Genomic DNA, 22,142 nt, shown 5'->3' on the forward strand with positions numbered 1-22,142 from the left:
CCTATAGGAGCATGGTGGCCTCTTTATGGGCGGCTGCAGTGTCGGTAGTCCCATTAGGCGGCAGGACAGTAAACCGGACCATGCTTCTTTGGTGCTTGCGGCTGCAGGGGAGTAGCTCCTCTACTTCAAGGAAGTTTTTTTTGCCAATTTATGAAGCACTGGCAGCTCTCCGGGTTGGTTGGAGGCTGCACGGCTGCAGGACGAGTTGGTTGCTCTACAAGGGTCGGGTGCAGCAGGCAGGCTGGCAGGGTTGGTGACAAGGCAGTCGTGCTCCTCGGTTTTCAGCTCAGCAGTCTTCTTTGCCCACTCCTTCTTTTGTGTGCATTAAAATCAGAAGTCCTGGTATCAGGGAGTCCCTTAAATACTCGATTTAGGGGTATTAGGGGGAGGCAGGAGTAGTAGCCAAAGGGCCACATACCCCTGGGGTCACTACACCCATAGATGACCACTTTCTTTGAGGGTTGGTCATCACCCTGTCCCAAAGTTCCAAAATCGATCACACACAAGATGGTGGAATTTCTAAATTTGTGTTCACTTTAGGCTGTTCACCCTTGGGGTGTGTCCAGCCTGACAGTGCAACAAGTCTCCTGCATAGTTCCCACTTGTCCTTGTGCCAGATGAGCCCAGGGGGTGGCATTTCCTCCAACTGGGAAGGTTCTCGGTCTCATATAAAAGGCGGCAGAGTTCTTTGTAGCCTTCTGCCTTGATATGCTGATTTGCCAGCCTTCTTGGAGGAGGAGGTGAAAATATCTCTCTCCAGAGGAGGCATTGTTTGTCCTCTAAGAGCAGGGCTCTCACCTCCTAGGGGATCAGAAGCTCGTCGTGGTGGCAGGCTGGATGGACCAGTCATCTACCACATTAGAAGGCTAGTAGGTTTAAGGGGGTGCCTCTAAGGTACTGGTGCAGAGGTGCAAGGGGTACCTCTATTAATAAATCCCTTACTGGAGTCAGTGTGGGTTTATTAATACAAAGTGCTTGATGCCAAACACCATAGGTTTCAGTGAAGCCACATTCGTTTTGACCAGTGGCCAGCACATACGTTCAGATGGGGTCCCTGTTCACGTGTACTGTCAGTATTTAAACTGGCCAGCACAGGGGCATATCTGCTCATGCAGGCAAGTCCTCACATGTCATATAATACACGCTGTCTTAGGATTGGATGCTGTGTTTTAGGACATAACACACAAGTGTGTGCCATGTTGTGTTTTCACTTTTTAAAGCATCAGGTCATAGAACCTGCAGTGGCAGTCAGAATAGGTTTGGTGCTGGGTCCCTTAGAGTGGCACAAGATATGTTGCAGCTCATAAGGACCCTCTTTAGTACCTATGCCCTAGGTACCAGAGGTACTACTTACTAGGGACTTACAGAAGTGTCTGGTCACTTGGAGATCATGTGACCAGTTGTCTTGTTTTAGGCAAAGAACACTGGCACTGGGAACCTGGTTAGCAGGAACCCAGTGCACTTCAGTCAAAGTTTCAACAAATACTAGCCAAAAAGTGGGGGGACTACTGCAACAAAAAGCCAGTTTCCTTCACTTACCTATAATTCTAGTTCTCTTCCAGGGTTATTCTTATCAAAGTCGTAAGCAACGGTCCCTCCTCCCTGGACAAAAATTACTACAGTCCTAATTAAGTTTTAACACAGGTTCCTCTATTGTTCCGAAAACATGACCTAACATAACTGTTACCTGTGGGGCATGATGGACTACTAAGGGTACTGTGAGTTTCTTACAGGCACAGTCTCTGTTGTATTAGCTGACAGCGTTCCTATTGGATAATTCTGTCCTTCATTCCTTTTGTCCTTTATGTACAAAAAAAGCGAGAAATTTACTGTTCTCACTTATAGTTTATAGTGACCTATTTAAAATAAAAATATTTGGACTTCTTAGCTTGTTTACAGGCTGCAATTGTTATGAGTGTAAACATTTTTTTAGATTGATGTATGTATATATGTATTGTATAAGTGCTCCGACTTCTCTGTGTGGGCGGAACTATTCAGTGTGCTGGCAGTCACTCTGATCGTTTCACGAATCTCCACAAAACTTTCCAGACCTGTTCTTCCTTCAAAAGTGGCAGATGATGGAATCTTTCGCGGTGATTGGTCAAGGAGGTGCAAAGAAAAACAAGCATTGGCATAGCCAATAGGTCTCGCCTTTGGGACCTTATAAGTGTTTAGCCATGCAACAGTTGCATAACTAAATACTTATAAGGTCCCAAAAGAGAGACCTATTGGCTATGCCAAGCGGCCGTGCGGCCGCAAAAGTGATCGCGATCAAACATTAAAGCGGCCGCGAAAGTTAAAGTAAATCACGGTAAAGCGCGGCACGCGCGCCCGCGCACATGCACTGTAGCTCTAGGCTGGCCTGGTAGCACTTTTTGGAGCCCTCTCAATAAGTCTCGCCAGACCAGCGCATGCGCTGGGTCAGGCGAGACCTAAAAAGGAGGGGTCCCAAAACAGGCTTTAACCCCAATACATAACTATGGTAGCAGACTGGAAGCGAACCAACTGCCTGCAGCTCAACTCTAACAAGACAGATGTACTGGTCTTTGGCAGCAAGACCTCCTCATGGGACTCCACCTAGCCGTCACAGCTAGGACCAACAGCCACACCCACAGACCACTCAAGAAATCTAGGGATCATCCTAGACAACAAGCTCAACATGATGACTCAAATCAACGCAGTGTGCACCTCCTGCTTCCACATCCTACGAAAGATCTTCAGATGGTTGCCTCAGAACAGAAGAAGGACCGTCAAGCAAGACTCCTCACCAGCAGGCTGGACTAGAGCAACACTCTGTATGCCGGAATCTCCACACAACACCCACACAGACTCCAGACCATCCAGAACACCTCTGCTAGACTCATACTTGACCTCCCATGCCTCACCCACATCACACTGCAACCTCAGGAAGCTTCACTGGCTCCCCATTCTCAAGCGCAGCCAATTCAAACTTCTCACGCACACATGGAAAGCCCTATACAAAACAGTACCAGAATACCTGAACAGCGATTACCTGAGCAGCTGCATACACTTTCACCAACCCACCAAACTCTTACTCTCTGCCTCACTCTCACTCGTACACATTCCCTAGATCCGCAAAAGCTAAACTGGAGGTCGCTCATTCTCCTACATCACAGCCAAGACATGACATGAAAGACATGAAATAACCTCCCACAACACATCAGAGACTCCACCTCACTTCTTGAATTCAGCAAGAAGCTGAAGGCCTGGCTATTTCATATAAGCACCTTGGGGACCAGACACCTTCACACCTGCCCCAAGCGCCTGGATACCATGACTGACTAGTATGCTATACAAATCAATATAATATAATATAACATAACATAATGCATTTTAAATAAACTTTTTGTATAGGACGTAGTGGCAAAATGGCTTAATGGATTGTAACAAAAGTTTGCAACAAACTACATTAGATTACGGATAGATATTATGATGTGGTTATGAAGTTATAAGGGACAAAAACTTAGTGATATCTGTTATTTCATATGTAGCACAATGCTACTAAAAGTAGCAAGGAAGCCCAAAAATTAAGTAGACTGCATATGTAATTTTTCAGAATTATTACATGAACATCTAAAAGACACATTTATGGTCACATGATTATGTAAACCAATAAACAAGTGCAATAGATAAAAAAAAGAAGTCACATTAAATCTGATTGCCACTCTGTAGCTATAGTTAGGATTCCCAGAGATAGCAATTCCTTAGAGTTTTGCTCCTTAATAACTTTCCATCTGTTCTACGAATCACAACAAAACTTTCCAGACCTATAGCATTTTCTCCATTTTATGATGATTCACATTTCTGTGGTGAATCGTTAAGGGTGTGCAAAGATAAAAGGGTGTCCTCAGCATATGAAGCTGTCAATTATCCAATGTTGTGTTACAAGCAACCTAATCCTATACTTATCAGGTTTATGACTACATTCTGTAAATACCGTTTTCCACTGTACAGCATTGACATTTACTTTAGAGATGTCTTACTTGATATCGTGACCCACGCACCATAACTAACTTGTAATGCGAACACTGTGTGATTGTAACACCTGTACTATGATGGAATTTCATAACCATTTATTTTCTAAAAATAAAAAATCAATAAACACATTCAAACAAAATGAAGCTGCCAATTAACGTGGGCAATTAGTTGTGCAGGATGTGAGTCCTGCGCAAGATGTGAGACCTGCAAAAGTCCTTACAGGGAGGGATCCAAGTACCCGATTATAGCACTTGACTCTCTTAGAGTAGGGAAGCGGAGCAGTCCAACGCCTACTCAGGGAATATGATGTGGGTTCGTTATCTCCACTCAGTTGCACAAAGCACCAACACTCAGTAAATCATTGTCCAGTCAGTGCTTTAAAAATGAAAAGTATATTTATTGCTCACACGCTACTAAATACTATGCATTAAATTACAAATGTACACATCAGGTAGGTGGAAGTACCTTTGGCGACGTCCATTTATCAGATTTGACTCCTAGTGGGTCAGATGTGATCGCATACTCACAATACCCTCCCCCCACCTATACCAGATAAAATATCACAATATAAGGGGGTGCCATTTGAAATAAGGAATGCCTATTGGCTTTATAAAATGCTAACCACATCAATATGTATGGCACACCTATTGACTTTATGAAGGGTCATCACATTTTAGAAATCACAATAAACAGCAATTGAATCTATAATTGTGTGTAAATGCATGTGTCATTAATATAACCATTGCAAGGTTAACCAATAATCCCTTTCAAGGCAGTATTCTGAATAAAGCATTTTGAAAAACTGCATTCACAAAAGTGTTAGAACAGTGCTTCCCAAACATTTTAGAACCACAACCCAATTTTTAGAACAAACATTTGCAACCCACATAACTTTAAAGGATATCAGGTAGGGCAATTGTTTATGTAATAGTAGACATGCTTTTAAAATGCTGTCAATTGCCAAACTATCATATTCTTGACAATTTTATACATTTCTCTCTAACTGCAATTGTTTGTAAATGTCACATCCTTGACTACGCCCTTCAATATGTCTTTGTCGAACTGTTGCTTAAACTCCGACTATGGTGTAGTTCCACAAGGTTTGCTTTCTTGCCCACAGGTGACACGAGAGAAGTCAGTTCAATGCACCAGCGTTGAATATGAAAGACGGGTTATTGTAGCGCCACAGAACCCCACCCAATATCTTGTTGTAGTAGAGTTATTGCTTTTGGGTTACAAAAAATCCCTGCAATGGGATCTGGGGCACCGTAGTAACAGAAGCAAACCTATTTCTTATTTACAATATCACACAGACACACTGCACTAAGAAGAATAGACACTTTTAACTAAGAGCATGTATTAAAACAGAGTGAACCTGTTTCTCAGCACATCTAAAACAACTACATAGGATATCATAAATTGGAAGAACAACCTTAAGCTTTAAACAAAAATCTGTCCATATAACATTCAACGTTATGGATAGGTAAGCATAAATGTAAATGTAAATGTCCAGTATTTGTAAAGCGCGAACAATTACCTGAGGGTCTCAAGGCGCTGGGGGCTGTCGGGAAAAATTAAGCAAGCTATTGCCCAGAGTCACATGGTGCTGGGCTAAACTGCTGCCGGTGCCGGGGATCGAACCGTGAGCCTCCAGGTTCCAAAGTCAGTCGCCCTGGCCGCTACGCAACACCTCTTCCCTCCAGTCAAGTGAAGAGCATCCAGTCTCTTCACTGCCTTTGATGGATGAGGAGGGGGAAAATGCAGTAGGGCAAGTACAATGATTTCACTGAGATTCTGAAATAACTAGGTTAAAACAAAAAGGTTTCATGCTAAACCCACATTTTCTTTTTTTTAAAAGGGATATGGACATCACCTGACAAAGCCAGTTTCACACTTACTTTGTCAATCAACTGATGTGATTGCCAACAAAAATAAATCTGCCTTTACCATCAAAGGAATAAAGGAAAGGAATAGTTATAAATATGCTCAAAAGGAGGTCTGTACAATTACAGGTTCAGCTGAAAAATACCAGAAGGTGCTCATTTGTTACTCCCACTGAAAACCAACCAACTATTAAGGTTTTAAACTGTGCACCCTGATCTCACTTCTTTTTAAAAATATAAAGAGACACCCCATACACAAACTGTAATACTTAGAAGCCTTTACTTAACATGGAAAGCAAAAATCTCAAAAAGGCTAGCACAGACAGCACATCCATTAAGATCACAACACTAGGAACACCTCCCCCTCTGGCAGAATATATGTGGCTGATATTTCGATTCCTAAATCCTACTCTAAAATCCAGGCCACATTAGTGACATGAATTCTCAACTACTCAGGAGCTGTGTTGTCAACTGTTGTGATCGGAATTCAGAATCTTTCTCTTCATTTGTCATTACGGAAGAGAAAATCTAGAATTCTCCAAGATATCCCCTTAACTAATGATTACGGATTATAAGAACAATATTCTAGCAAAAGAACCTACCTATTACATAGTATTCTTGAAGTTCCTTAATTTTGAAACACTATATGTAAAGGTGGTACAGTGCTAAGTGGCCTCACCAGTGTCAGAAACCAACTATACAAATGCCAAAAAAATAACACAATAAATTACATTATATGTCTAAGAGACCAAATCTCAGGCGCTTTCATGCCATTTTGCACGCCTCCGGCCCCCGGCCGGCAGGCGCGGGGTGTTTATCCCTGGATATTTCACAGGCCTTTGATACGTTCAGCTGGTCTTACATGTTGGAGGTATTGAAGAAAATGGGTGCTCCCCCAGAACTGTGTGCCTGGATCCAGTTGCTCTACACGGCCCCAACGGCCAGGGCGAAAACAGGATCCATCATCTCCTCAGCCTACCCTATCTTCCGGGGTACACGCCAGGGGTGCCCACTATCGCCTATATTGTTCGTCTTGGCGCTTGAACCATTAGCCCAAACTCTCCGGCAGGTCATGGCTCCCCATGGCATTCTGATGGAGGGCGTCTTACATTCAGTCTCGCTATATGCAGACGATATGCTGTTATACTTTCGTGATCTCCAGGCCGACATGGGGGAGGTGGCGGATATTTTTCTCCGCTTCGGGGAGATCTCCGGGTTGCACCTCAATGCTGCCAAGTCCAAAGCCTATTCTTTCAGTGACAGGTTCGTGGCACCGGAGCTCCGTTTCGGGCCCTTGACCTTCAGAGTGGCGCCGGTCACCTTTAGGTACTTGGGGATTAATATATATCGTTCCGTGCCAGATGTCATTGCAGGCAATCTGGTGCGGACCATCTCTTCCATTCGCTCTCAAATTGCATTTTGGAATACATTGCCCCTCACTGTCGCAGGACGGGTTACGATTTCCAAGATGGTGATGTTGCCCCGCCTGCTTTACTACTTCGTCAACATCCCGGTAGTGTACCCCTCTTGGATCTTTCGAGAGCTGGATACTCTGCTGATCTCGCTGATCTGGGGTGCGGGGAGACATAGGCTTGCGTTGGCAAAGCTGTGGTTACCGAATGGAGCTGGCGGGATGGGTGCACCCGATTTTAGGGCATATTGTATCGCTGGCCAGCTGCAGTGGTTGGCCTACTGGCTAGCGGGTAAAAACCTGTTTGAAATTGGCTATACCCCGACCCACTTGGCGCACGGTGCCCTGCAATCGCTGCTGTGCCCCGGTGCCCCTCGGCCATTGGACTCTCCGGCCCTGCTGAAGATAGCGCTTCATTACTGGACGCGGGCATGTAAATACGCCAAAATCCGGAATCCATACTCAGCGAACATACCGCTGTGCGGCCTCCCTACGCGACGGGGAGTGTTGCGCGTCGGGCAGGTACGGCCATGGGCACAACAGGGGGTGGAAACTATAGGTGCCTTTTTACAAGAGGGTAACCTGATGTCCCACGAAGACTTTGTGAGAGTTAACAGGGTACCTGAACCCAGTTCCTGCTCCACGCTGCGATTTTTCGTTATATTGGGACACACTGGCAGGTGACACCGGCAGAACCCCCCACATTCCACCTTTTGCGCTCTCTCCACTTAATGGGCCATGGACGATTTCTGGTTCGTTGGCTTTACCGGGGCCTCCGGGAACATACTCAAGTTTCAGTGGTCGCTCTCCGGACACGATGGGAGACAGACCTGTCCCGAGCACTTGGTGACAGAGAATGGGCTTATATCTTGACGTACCCTAAAAAAGTGTCCCGCAATTGCAGATTGAAAACTATTCAATTATTTGTCCTCCACAGGGCGTATCTTACTCCCCATATACTGAGTAGGATGTACAATACGGTGGCTGCAACCTGCCCCCGCTGCCTGACACCGGACGCCGACCTCGTACACATGTTGTGGCTCTGCCCGATGCTGAGGGGATACTGGGGTGGGATAACGCATGTCTTAACCACAATTACTGAACGCCCCTCTTGGGACACTGCAGAGGCTTGTCTATTGGGCCTTTTACCGATCCCCTTGAAAGCAAAGCTGTTGCGCCGTTTCGCCAACCTGGCATTAATGCTGGCGAAGCGCCTGATAACACAGCGGTGGAAGTCCCGCACGCCGCCGAGTGTGGAGGCTTGGAAAGAAGAGGTGTTGAGGTGGGCGGTGGCGGAGCGCGAGGCGCTATACCGGGAGGAGAGTCGGGGGCTACGCAAACGACCGATCTCCCTGGAATGGGCGCATCTGACCGAATTATTCAAGGGCGAGATGGAGGAGGAGGAGGGCGTGGGGGAGGCTGTGGAGGATGTGGTGGCTGCCCCCCGGAGTTCCCCCGCATAAGCAGTAGTGCCGGTAGATGGAGGTGGGTCGTTGCGGCCGAGGGTGTGGGTCTGACTCCTGGTTATGGGATGTGTGATGTTCCGTGTGGATGTGTCTGTTTCCTGATGGGGGGTGATAGCCGTGGGGGCTGGCCCCCCGCACCCGCCCCCCACTAATTGGAGGGGGATCTTGCCTGCCCATTTGGTTCCCCCCTTTCAGGCTGCGTGGACCGGCCTCTTCCCTTCCCCCACCGGGGGCTGGGGTGGGTATTGGCCTCTGAGCTGGCCCGCCCTTCCCCTTCCTCCTTTCCCCCCCCCCCCCCCCCCCGGGATATGCTCTGAGTCCCCCCCAGACTAGGATTGTTTTCCTTGTGGCATAGTTGGGTATGGAGGGTGGGTTCCGGGTGGGAAGTGGGGTAATGGGTCAGTTGAGCGGACAACGCTCCCCTTGGGCACAATAGGTCGGAGGCTAGGAAGGTAATGCTCAACACTGCGATAAACTGGTGGCCTCCTTAGTGGTATTATGACATTCTTGATAAGCTTCGTAGACAATGCCACAATTGGCACAGATGGTGCACAATGCCTGAATTGTATCCTGAGCTCTCTGTATAACTAAAATGCTCAATGTAATGTGTACTATGATATACCCACTTGAAAATCCCAATAAAGTTGTTTAAAAAAAGATAAAAAATATGTCTAAGAGACCAGCAGTACATCCACTGACTACTCTTCCCTAAAAATTCTCAGGAACAAAAACTGATGACTTGCCATTGCTGTCTGTTGCAGAGATCCACTTGCAGCAAATCCTCAACAAAAATATATAATGAACTCTTCTGTGAACTTGGGTCCATTTGTGGGTTGCTGACTGCAACAGTTTCAGAAAATGCAGCAAGGAATTGCTGCAAACCAGATCTCTGTTGCTGCCTTGCACAGATTTACTGAATTCTCCATGACATGCTTGTGAATGTAATATCTAGAATGCAAATAAATTGTTCAAGTGAATTAAGGGGGGGGACTACCCCTATACCCTCATACTATGGTGGCATGTTTAAGCCCTTCCTCAGTGCCCCTACCGGGTACCAGGCTTTCATCGGGAAGGATTATTAATTAAACCCTGTTTCCTATTGTGTGTCAATGTCACTGTTAAGTCCCGGTGTCGGTCCTTAAGTGAAGGCTTGAACGTCAACGCCCCCCACCGGGACTCATGTTGAGGAGTCCACTACTAGTCCATATCCTTAACGGCTTTCGGAAATCCTGAAACGCTGAATCGGATAAACCGTGAGTTTGTTCGATACATCCCCACAGGTTAGGGTGCACCTTAGCGTGCGCATACCGCTGTGAAGGTTTGGTCCTGATGAAAGCTTCGCAAAAAGCCCATAGAAGCAGAAACATGTCGACCACTTTTTAACACACTTGACAAATTAGATGCATCTGGTCAATTTAGCCAGGCAGTTTTCATCCTTCTCACCTGTTTTTACTGTTGCCTGGTTTTCCACCATTAAAGTTTTTTGGGTAATAAACCGGGCATCTTTTAAATCTCACACCTTTTTCACTATCACGTACCCGATTCACAAAAAACCAGCTCCGCTGTAACTAGGCGTCGTAGCACACCAGAGAGGCACTCGGCCTCTCTGGTGGGGACCCAATGATGAAACATGTCACCAACTAGGTGGGTGAGTGAGGGTTCTTTTTAAACCAAAAGGTTTTCTGTTCGTTGCCTTCTTTCTTCTCTTTCTTCCATTAATTTGGTCTCACTCTTTAGTTGTTTTTTGATAGTTACCAGGGGGACTGAGAGTGACTCCCATAATTTCCCTCTCTCTCTTGTTGTTAAACCCTCCCACCAGCTTCCTACACACCCAATGTAAAAATAAAAACTTTAAACTGTTGTAGAAAGCAATCATGCGTCGTCATTCATGTTCTGTAGTAGGGGATCTCTGTGTATAGTCATAATCTATGAATAATCCCCGCCCATGTGCGGGGACCCCGGAGCAATCAAAAATATCTCTTAAGCTGTCCCGCATTTGCAAACCTACAAAGACACTTAAGAGACAGACAAAATAATACAGCCTAATCACCACAAGGCTGCACTGGCCAGCACTTCCTCTGAAGTGAACACAAAAGCCAAAATAAAGTTGAAATGTCATTTTTATTCACATTTGACATGTTCCTTTATTATCACACACTCCCTTCACCAAAATCCCTTTAAACAATAGAGAGGAAGGGGTGGACAGACAAGCCCTATAGGCTGTCATTATGTGTCTGCTAAAGGGATACCGTGCCTATAAGAAACTCTCCAGAGACCCCCGGTATCCCAGGATGCACAGCCAACACAAGTTACTTTCAGTTCTTTTTTCCGGCTCCTGCTAGCAGGACCCTGGAGCTTGAGCTCTACCCTTTTGGGTGGTTTAATTGATTAAAATCGGATTTTTTGGTTTTAAAGTGGTTTCATTCGACGTCTAAAGCCTTTGTCTACTACTGCCTGCAATCTGGAGCAGTTTTGGCCTACTCTCAGCATGGCTTTATTCGATAAATGCCCTGAGTGTGGGAGGAAGAAGGCTAAGACGGACCCACATGAGGTGTGTATCCTCTGCTTGTCGCCCTCACATGTCCCAGCTGCCTGTGACATCTGCAGCACCTTTTCGAAAAGGACCCTGAGGGACAGGGAGAAGACTCGCCTTCAGGGACAGGAGAAGCAGAGTACCGGTGAGACTTCAGGGCGTGGAGGGTCCCATTCCCCCTCCTCCGCCCATGCTTCAGTCCCTGGAGGGACCTCCGGGCAGAGCAAGGAGCAGAGACGGCGCCTACCGGCTGGTAGGTCGCGTTCGACATCGAAGGCGACGACGTCGACGGCGAGAGAGAAGGCACCGGTATGTTCGCCGTCGATCCAGGGCTCTGGGTCGCGGCAGCCTCGGCGTTCGACGTCGAGGGAGGGGCCGGCGAGACCCGGGTCGCCGTCGCAGGTGTCACGGTCGACGTCCACAACACATCGACGTCGTACCGAGCCCCATGGACTGCACTCGCCGCCGTCTACCCACGGCTCGACGCTGACGGAGTCGACGCCGAGATCCCGGCGCCCGCCGTCGAGGCGGAGGCGGTCGACGCCGAGACGCAGGTCGACGTCGAGACACCAACGATCGACGTCGAGACACCAACGATCGACGTCGAGACACCAACGATCGACGTCGAGACACCAACGATCGACGTCGAGACACCAACGATCGGCGTCGAGATACCAACGATCGACGTCGAGATACCAACGATCGACGTCGAGATCGCAGCGATCGACGCCGAGGCACCGGCGGTCGACGTCGAGACGCCAGAAGTCGACGTCGAGGAGACAGTCGACGTCGAGGCAGACACCCCGGCGACGGCGATCAAGGCGGGGCTCGACGCCGAGGAGGCATGGGTCGACGTCTAGGAGACTTGGTTCGACGTCGAGAGGACGATCGACTGCGGGGCGGCACTCGTCGTCGAGGGCGAAGAGACGCCGTTCGAGGTCGATGTACAGTTCGACGTCCCAGACATCGGGGAATACGTCCTCGGTGATTACGATCTCCAGTCGGGGATCGGGGAGGCGCGGACGTTCGCCTTCGGTGGCTTCCCCGCGGGACAGGCCCGCCAAGAAGAGGAGAGTGGCCGCGAGCCCGGACAATGATGATGGGGGCTCTCCGGCTAGAAGTGATGGGGCTTCAGACCATCTGACCCCGCTGCGTACCCAGCGGCCGCCTTTGCCTCCGGTGCCCGACCTTCCACCGGCGCCTCCACCGGTGCCCGCACTGCCTCCTCCGCCTCCTCCTCTTCCTCCTCCTCCTCTTCCTCCTCCTCCACCTCCTCCGCTGCCTCTGCCCGTGCCTCAGCTGCCTGCTTCACCACCGCAGTCACCGCCTCCTCCCCCGAGGGTTCCTCACCGGCAGAGATCTCGCTCTCGCCGGCGATCACGGAGTAGGCGCAGATCCTCCACTCGCTCAGGACATGGTCGACGGAGGTATCGGTCTCGTTCCAGAGGGTCGAGGGGCACGTACTCTTCGGGGGCTGGCAAGTATTCGCCCTCGCTGTCAGAGACGCCTCCTACCCGCGTCTCTCCAGTGGATGACATTGCCACGTTCCAGGAGGTGTTGCTGAGAGGGGCTGCGAAGTTGGGGATATCAGTGACTACCCCTATTCCCACTACTTCTGTGATTTTTGAGACTTTGCATAAAGTACATCTGTCGCGCCCCCTCCTCCCGCTGGTCCCAGGACTGGAGGAACCTGCGATGGAGGTGTTCTTAACGCCGGCCGTGGTGAAGCCGGCGCCCTCGAGACTGTCAAAGAAGTACAGGGCTCCTGACTCGGATCCGGCGTTCCTCAGAGTGGACCCCCCACCGGACTCTGTTATCGTGGCGGCGGCTCGTAAGCAACACTCTACGACGCCTTCCTCCACGGCTCCCCCGGATAAGGAGAGTCGCAAAATGGACTCCTTGGGGAGGAGGATGTGCTCCACGTCGGCTACTACGATGAAGGCCGCTAGCGCCTCCGCTCTGTTGGGGCGCTATGACAGGTCTCTTTGGGACTCCCTGCAACAGTTCGCGGCCTCCCTGCCCAGAGACAAGAGGGAGGATTTTCAAGAGGTGCTGAACGAGGGCATGATGGTCTCTAATCAGATCATCAGTGCGGCGGGGGACGTGTCGCTGCTGGCGGCCCATGGGTACTGCCACGGCATACATATGAGGAGGCATTCCTGGCTGCGGCTGACTCCGCTCAAGCCGGAAGCGCAGCAGAAGATCGCCAATCTACCATTCTCTGGCACGACGCTATTCGGGTCGCATGCGGATGACGAGATGGCCCGCATGAAGGCTGAGGCGGAAACTCTGAAGGCGGTGGGGCTGGAGCGGCCTAAGGAGCAGAGGAGGTCCTTCCGTTCCTCGGGCAGGCGCTACACCAAGCAGAGGGGCCAAGGGCGTCAGTCGGGCCCCCAGCAACAGCCCCAGCAACAGCAGCAGTACCAGAGGCAGCCCTTTCAAAAGCGCCAGAGGGGCAGAGGCCAGCATCAGTCCTCGGCGGGGAACAAAGGCCCTTCCGGGTCGAAGCCCTGAAAAGTTACTTCCCCCTCATCCGTTACCCGCTCCGGTGGGGGGAAGTATTCAACACTACCTGGCAGAGTGGAGGACAATAACACAGGACAAGTGGGTGCTGAATATTGTTTGCAATGGCTACTGTCTTCGTTTCACCAGTTCGCCTCCACAGATTCCACCAGTGCGCTCCTCCACCATGGTACGGGAGCTCCAGCGGGAGGCGGACGTTCTGTTAAAAAAGAAGGCGATAGAAGCTGTTCCTTTGAAGCAAAAAGGAAAAGGTCTCTACTCACGGTTCTTTCTCGTAAGAAAAAAAGACAAGAACGAGTTCAGGCCTATTCTGGATCTGCGTCAAGCAAACAGGTGGATCCGCCGAGAAAAGTTCCGTATGTTGTCCCTGCATCAGATTTACCCTCAGTTGCATCGAGGAGACTGGCTGTGCGCCATAGATCTGCAGGACGCTTACTTTCATGTGCCGATCGCACCAAAGCATCGCAAGTTCCTGAGGTTTCTGGTAGGCAACAACCATTACCAGTATTCCGTACTCCCGTTTGGCCTGAAGTCTGCGCCACGGACGTTCTCCAAGTGCATGGCAGTGGTCGCGGCACACCTGCGGAAGACCAAGGTGTTTGTGTACCCTTACCTGGACGACTGGTTGATCAAAGCGTCCACTTATCAGGAAGCCCAGTGCCATTTCAACAGGACGGCGGCTTTGCTTCACCGTCTGGGGCTGCACATCAACATGACGAAGTCAGTGCCGAACCCTGTGCAGTGTCTCCAGTACTTGGGGGCTTCAGTCAATACCTTGACCGCAAGCGTGTGTCCTTCGGAGGAGAGACGCTTATCGATCCGTGGGAAGGCTCTGCATCTCATCTCAGCCCGCTCTCCTACGGTGAGGACGGTGTCTTCATTACTGGGGTCGATGGCTTCTTGCATCTTCCTCACCCCCAATGCACGTCTGCATATGAGGCCCCTGCAGGAATGTCTGGAGGATCAATGGGACCAGAGGAGGGGGCGTTGGGAGGACAAGATCCAGTTGTCTCAGCACGCTCGGCAGTCTCTGAAATGGTGGTGTTCCCCAGAGAATGTCTGCAAGGGGACTCCTTTTCACAAGGACATTCCGGCCCAGACCATAGTGACCGATGCGTCTCTCCAGGGCTGGGGAGCGCATTCGGGCCCTCTTCAGATTCAGGGGATATGGTCGCAGATGGAGACGACCTACCATATCAACTTTTTGGAACTCAGAGCAGTACACTTGGCCTTGAAGACGTTCCATCCCTCCTTCAGGACGTCCTCCCTGCTGGTTCAGACGGACAATACTACGACCATGTATTACCTCAACAAGCAGGGGGGCTCCCGGTCACGCACCCTGTCTCGGGAGGCACAGGCGATCTGGAACTGGCTGGTGGCCAGGAATCTGACGATCACGGCGACCCACCTGCCGGGAGTGCAGAATGCCCAAGCAGACGCACTCAGCAGACTCGTTCAAGAGAACCACGAGTGGGTGCTAAACGACGACGTGCTAAGAGACGTCTTCACAGAATGGGGCACTCCGGATATAGATCTGTTCGCTACGGCAGAAAACAGCAAATGCCGCGACTTCGCGTCCAGGTACTACCAACCAGGGACGCTGGGGAATGCACTATGGATCAGCTGGTCCAACAGCTTTCTCTACGCCTTTCCACCCATTCCCCTGATTCCGGCGGTGCTGATCAAGCTGCCGCAATCCAGAGCCAGAATGATCCTGATTGCTCCGGAGTGGCCGAGACAATGGTGGTTCACCGACCTTCTTCACCGGTCTGTTCTGCCACACCGGCGCCTGCCGTGCCGGCCGGACCTCCTCACGAAGTTCGGAGGGCAGATGGTTCACCCCAATCTCTCGTCCTTGAGTTTGGCAGCATGGCTCCTGAGCTAGTGCAGTATGGACACTTGAACCTGCCTCAGGACTGTATGGAGATCTTGAAAGAGGCTAAGAGACCGTCTACGAGGACTTCCTACGCCTATAAGTGGAAGAGATTCTGCCTATGGTGTAAGGCGAAGGACTTTGACCCTACCTCCTGTAAAGAAGACGTTATTTTGCCTTATCTGCTGCAGTTAGCTCAGTCTGGGCTTAATTTCCAATCTATTAAGGTTCATCTCGCAGCTCTGACTGCGTATAGGAAGGGCCCTTCTCAAACCTCATTTTTTCAAATCCCTGTGATTAAGGATTTTTTGGAGGGTTTGCGTAAGGTGTTTCCCCCTGTTAGAAGGCCTTCTCCACCTTGGGAATTGAATGTGGTGTTATCTAGATTGATGAGGGAGCCTTTTGAACCTATCCATAAGGCTTCGTTGCAGCATTTGTCTTGGAAGGCGGCCTTCCTTGTAGCCATTACATCGGCCAGGAGGGTGAGTGAGATTCAGGCTCTGTGTTGCCAAGAGCCGTATACTGTTTTCCATGCTTCTAAAGTAGTGATGCGTACCCATCCTAAATTTTTGCCTAAGGTGATATCAGATTTCCATGTGAATCAGATGATAACTTTGCCTACGTTTTTTCAGCATCCTTCCTCTCCGGCGGAGAGGTCTCTGCATTCACTTGATGTGCGTAGGGTGTTGAAATTCTACCTGGATAAGACAAAAGATATCCGCAGGTCGGATCAACTGTTTGTTAATTATGGTTCGGTAAGAACTGGTTTAGCTACCTCAAAGCAGTCCATTTCCAGATGGATTGTTTCCTGTATTCAGCTTTGTTACCAAAAAACTAATAAAACATTAGGGGGTAAGCCTACAGCACATTCGACTAGAGGAAAGGCGGCTACCACCGCTTTGCTTAGGAATGTTCCCATTGCTGACATTTGTAAGGCTGCCACCTGGAAGTCAGTCCATACGTTTACAAAGCATTACTGCCTGGACTCTGATGCTAGGGCAGATGCGCAGGTTGGACAGGCTTCGCTAAGGAATTTGTTTGCACAGTGATTTGTTGGTGGTTGGTCTTACTCCACCGCTTCTTGTTGGTTGGGATGGGCTTGCCATTCTATTCATAGATTATGACTATACACAGAGATCCCCTACTACAGAAGGAGTAGTTTCTTACCTGTAACTCCAGTTCTGTAGTAGGGGTATCTCTGTTATAGTCATAAGCGACCCTCCCTCCTCCCCGGTGGAGTAACCTGACGGTATCAGGCCTGTTGTTATACACCTTCAAAAAGAACTGAAAGTAACTTGTGTTGGCTGTGCATCCTGGGATACCGGGGGTCTCTGGAGAGTTTCTTAAAGGCACGGTATCCCTTTAGCAGACACATAATGACAGCCTATAGGGCTTGTCTGTCCACCCCTTCCTCTCTATTGTTTAAAGGGATTTTGGTGAAGGGAGTGTGTGATAATAAAGGAACATGTCAAATGTGAATAAAAATGACATTTCAACTTTATTTTGGCTTTTGTGTTCACTTCAGAGGAAGTGCTGGCCAGTGCAGCCTTGTGGTGATTAGGCTGTATTATTTTGTCTGTCTCTTAAGTGTCTTTGCAGGTTTGCAAATGCGGGACAGCTTAAGAGATATTTTTGATTGCTCCGGGGTCCCCGCACATGGGCGGGGATTATTCATAGATTATGACTATAACAGAGATACCCCTACTACAGAACTGGAGTTACAGGTAAGAAACTACTCCATCTGATTGTTGACATTATGCTTCTTTTTACTTTTCTTCATTAGTTTTACCATTGTATGATGTCAAACCAAAGCCCAGAAACCTCAAATTCTGCAAAGATTTTGAATGCTTTTACTTATCATTTAACTGCTGTATGCAGCCACACAGAACATGACACATAATATAATCTAGTTGTTAAGTAACTGTTTTTTTTAATTTTTATATTTAAAAAGGGGCGTCCTGGTTGGCACATTGAATGTTCTGCGATGGCTGGATCTATTCTGGGAGATTCTATGGACATTCATGGAGGAGGGTACGATCTTCGATTCCCTCACCATGACAATGAGCTGGCCCAATCTGAGGTATGTTGTATATTGACTAATCTGTTTTATGATAACATACATTGAAACATTAATCAGACTTAGCATTTAGTAGTTTAGGTGTATTAATAAGACAGCAGACAGAAGTAAAGGTGTCTCTAAATCAAGGCAAATGCGTGTGTTGGTTCTAGAGACAGAGATTTCACAGCAGCAGGAAAGTGATTTAAAGTTGAGTCACCCACAGCTGCGAAAGCTGAAGGAATCAGGCTTTTGGAGTGACTTTTCAGATTGTAAGACCTATTCATAATCAACCCCTATATCTTGAAAGCAGAATTCCAGCCCAACTCCTAAATCCTGTATAAGGTGAGCTGAACCTTTGTTTAGATTCTGAAGCCTGAGAGGAGATATGTACTGTACAACTTGTTGGCAAAGTTAAGCTACATGCATCGTTTTTCCAACAGACCCTTCTCCTGCCCTCCAGTGACCTCCAGCTGGATCTAACATCACCTGTCTTTTGCTAGCATGGTAGGTAAAGCCTTTCCAGGGGATAGCATATTCTGACCAGCATGGTGGCAGAACCACTAAAGACCTGACTACCTACAAGAACACCATGATAGAATACCACCAACTCATAAGATCCACCAAGAACAAAATCCTCACCAACTCCAGCAACTCTTCGGCATCATCCAGCAATTCACCAAACCCCTCAGCGAAGCCACAGACGTCACACCCTCCCAGGACCTCTGCAACAAGCTTGGCTCCTACTTCCACCGGAAAATCAAGGCCCTCTACGACAACTTTAGCGAACAGACTCCAGAAACCACCCTTCCCTCCAGTGACGACAGCCAGCCCACCATCACCGCCTGGACCCCGGTCACCACCGAAGATACCATCACGACCACGAAGAGCACTCACTCAGGAGCACCCGCGGACCCCTGCCTGCCGCATATCTTCCTCAGAGCCGCCATGGCACCCGAGCTACAACGCACCATCATCTCCTCCTTCGAATCTGGCACTTTCCCCGATGTCTGGAAACTCGCATAAGTCAAGCCCCTACTCGAGAAACCCTGGGCAGACCTGACCGACCCGACGGACCTGAAGTACTACCGACCCATCTCTCTCCTTCTATTCGCAGCCAAAGTCACCAAGCAGATCGTCAACGCCCAGCTGAGAAATTTCATCTAAGAGAATGCCATCCTCGACTCTTCCCAATCCGGATTCCTCATTAACCACAGCACCGAGACCGCCCTCCTTGCTACCACAGACGACATCCACACGCTCCTTGACCAAGGTCACTGCAGCCCTCAACGTGCTGGACTTCTCCTCAGCCTTCGAAACTGTCTCCCACCACACTCTCGCAGCCAGACTCCACGACGCCGGCATACAGGGACACGCACTCGACTGGCTCCGCTCCTTCCTCACCTGCAGAACCCAAAGGATCAGACTCACTCCTTTCCTCTCCGAACCCACAGAGATCAACTGTGGAATACCCCATGGATCATCGCTCAGTCCCACGCTCTTCAACATCTACATGGGCCCCCTCGCCGCCATCGTCAGAGAGCATGGATTCAGCATAGTATCCTACACCGACGACACCCAGCTCATACTCTCCTTCACAAAAGACCCCGAAACCACCAGACTCAGCTTCCAGGAAGGAATGAAAGACGTTGCAGCTTGGATGAGCAGCAGCTTTCTGAAACTCAACTCGGAGAAGACAGAAGTCCTCGCCCTTGGACCCACCCCCTCAGCTTGGGACAACACCTGGTGGCCCACCACCCTCGGCCACCCACCAACCCCCACGGGCCACACCCAGAACCTCGGCATCATACTCGACTCCTCCCTCACCATGACCCGCCAGATCAGGGCAGTCGCCTCTACCTGCTTCAACACCCTCCGCAAGACTTTCAAGTGGATCCCCCCCGAAGCTAGTAAGACCGTCATAACAAGCAGACTGGACTAGAAACGCCCTCTACACTGGAATCAACAAATCCCTTCTACGCAAACTCCAGACCATCAAGAACACTGCAGCCAGACTCGTCCTCGGCATCCCACGACATGAGCACATCACTTAACACCTACGAGACCTCCACTGGCTCCCCGTAGAGAAGAGAGTAACCTTCAAGCTACTCACCCACGCCTACAAATCCCTCCACAACACTGCACCCAAATACCTCAATGAAAGAGTCTCCTTCCACATACCAAAAAGAAACATCCGCGCTGCCGAACTCTCCCTAGAAGAAACCGCGCGCATCCGCAGAAGCAGAGCAGGTGGAAGAGCCTTCTTCTACATCGCAGTCAAAGCCTGGAACAAGCTCCCGTTCAACATCAGGCACTCCCCTATACTGCACACCTTCAGGAAGAGCCTCAAGACCTGGCATTTCGGCTGCACCGCCCCTCGCCCCAGCGCCTTGAGACCGTCACGGGTGAGTAGCATGCTTTAATCTCCCTGATGGATTGATTGATTGATGTACTCTCACATGTGGAGGTGTGGTGTGCTGAGGGTATGTAAAAGAGGAAAGTTTGCAGAATATATTTGTAGAATCTTCTTAAATACTGATTTTAAAATCATTTATTTGCCTTGGTTGTTAAACATAGGTCTGAATCATGAGTAAACAAATTGATATCCTCGCAGCAGCAACACTATACTGTTCTATACATTTCCAGGGCACCAAATTGTTCTCCCCAGAATTGAATATTCCAACTACTTTCTCACCTTCTGGAAGGGAAGAATACAGAAATTATTTTAAGACTTCTTTTTAAATTGTGAGCCCTTGTAAGATGGAGGACTCAGATAAAGCTCTGCTTACTGGAAGCCACTTAATGTCCTTTTTAATCATGAGACTTAAAATTTCAAAACCTTCACCTATTAATGTTTTTTGCATCTTGTAACTTTTGAAGGAACCTTGTGAGTCACTATTCTGCCTTATCGTACAGATCCCTCTTTTTTTGAGAGCAGACTGTGAATGGTGTTATTGGAACCCCTCCCCCCCCCCCTAGTACTGATATTCTCTCTATCAAAGGTGTCTTTAAACTGTGCGGAAAGACCTCCACAGCTCATTTGAGACAATCCGCATTACCCCCAGAGATCTCCTTATAATCCCACTGCTATTCACATCCTGTAACATGTTCTGGTGCCACCTTTTCCATATTATAAGACAGCTAAATGTGGAGGCATGGTATGGTGACTTGGTAGATCGAACAGTCTGCTTAAGAATACCTTTTTAAACTGGACACTTAACATTAAGGGGAGATTTTACAGGTATTACTACTAACTTCAAAGACTAGCAAAAATGCAGATATTTGGAATTTCCTCTGTGTAGATAGAAGGATTATGCAAATGGAAGAAAGGGTTTTAAGTACCGTTGAGAGAGGGTTCTGTCGGTCATACATTTAAAGAAAACAACTTGTGGAACTGTGACATACAATCAAATGTGGTTGAGTGGCCTATTCAGCAACAAATGACATACTTCTTGGTTCAAATCTCAGGCAACGTGTTATACTGTAGTTTCTTAGTCTGCTTCAGCAAACACCAGAGTTCTTTTCCTAATTTTAAACCCTAGACCTCATTTTGTTCCAGAAATTCCAACCTTTGCTATTTTGATGCTGCTTAGTAACAGAATTTGCATGCTATACCCCTTTCTTCCAAAATCAACATTTTAAGCATCTGATACTGGTGCACTGTTCATCAACAGAAGGGCAGAGTTGACAGTTCTGTCGACTGTTAGGCAGAAGGTGCCATATGCAGAGCCAAGACGGGGAGAACGAGTGAGGACAAGATGGATAGTATAATCCAGTTTCTACTATAAAAGCATCTTCACAAATTCATAATGCTTGATTTGTGAGGAATAGTTGTGTTCAGTTTCATAATTTGGACATCTGCAGTGAGGGAAGACCAGGTAGCTTGGAGATGGAAGACCTGGTAGCTTGGGGATGTCATCTGTTGGTCAAACCTCTGCAGACTATCCCAGCTCCAGATATTGCGATTGGAACATGGTAACTAACATACATGTCGTGGATTACCACAAGTACTGGATGATGTCCCATAATTTTTAGTTTGCAACTTGTTTTAGTTGCCTTTTTTCTCAATTTTTCTCTCTACGCAGTTCAGGAATGTTGCTCGTACTGTAACTAAATTAAAGTATTCTGCTCAATATGCATAATTTCACAGTTGTTTTCTTCTTTCTTTAAAACAATATAAAGAAAGAATAGATTGAAAAATAACATTGACTGAAGAAGAGGGGTCCTGTAGCACTAGGTTTCACAGGGAGGATTTTAGACAGGTTTGTCAGATATGTCTCTCCCACTTCTCTGTTACCTTATTATTCTTAAGGAAGTAAGAGAGGGAAGGATCATCTGCCTGTCCTCTATACTGCTAGTTGTTCCAATATCATCCGTGCCGGGGAATTATCTCACCCA

At 48.5% G+C, this 22,142-nt stretch overlaps 1 protein-coding gene across 3 annotated transcripts in view; it reads left to right on the forward strand.

Moving 5' to 3' along the window:
* The window catches only part of CARS1 (cysteinyl-tRNA synthetase 1), a 465,335-nt gene that overhangs the window by 215,130 nt on the left and 228,063 nt on the right, over window positions 1-22,142 (forward strand). For all 3 annotated transcript variants that reach the window (XM_085644733.1, XM_085644734.1, XM_085644735.1), the window contains one exon: window positions 17,640-17,768. In XM_085644733.1, coding sequence (XP_085500859.1) covers window positions 17,640-17,768 — 129 coding nt within the window. The remainder of the gene's footprint in view (window positions 1-17,639; window positions 17,769-22,142) is intronic.

Source organism: Triturus cristatus, chromosome 3_1 (genome assembly GCF_964204655.1).
Source record: "Triturus cristatus chromosome 3_1, aTriCri1.1, whole genome shotgun sequence".
NCBI classification, from domain to species: domain Eukaryota; kingdom Metazoa; phylum Chordata; class Amphibia; order Caudata; family Salamandridae; genus Triturus; species Triturus cristatus.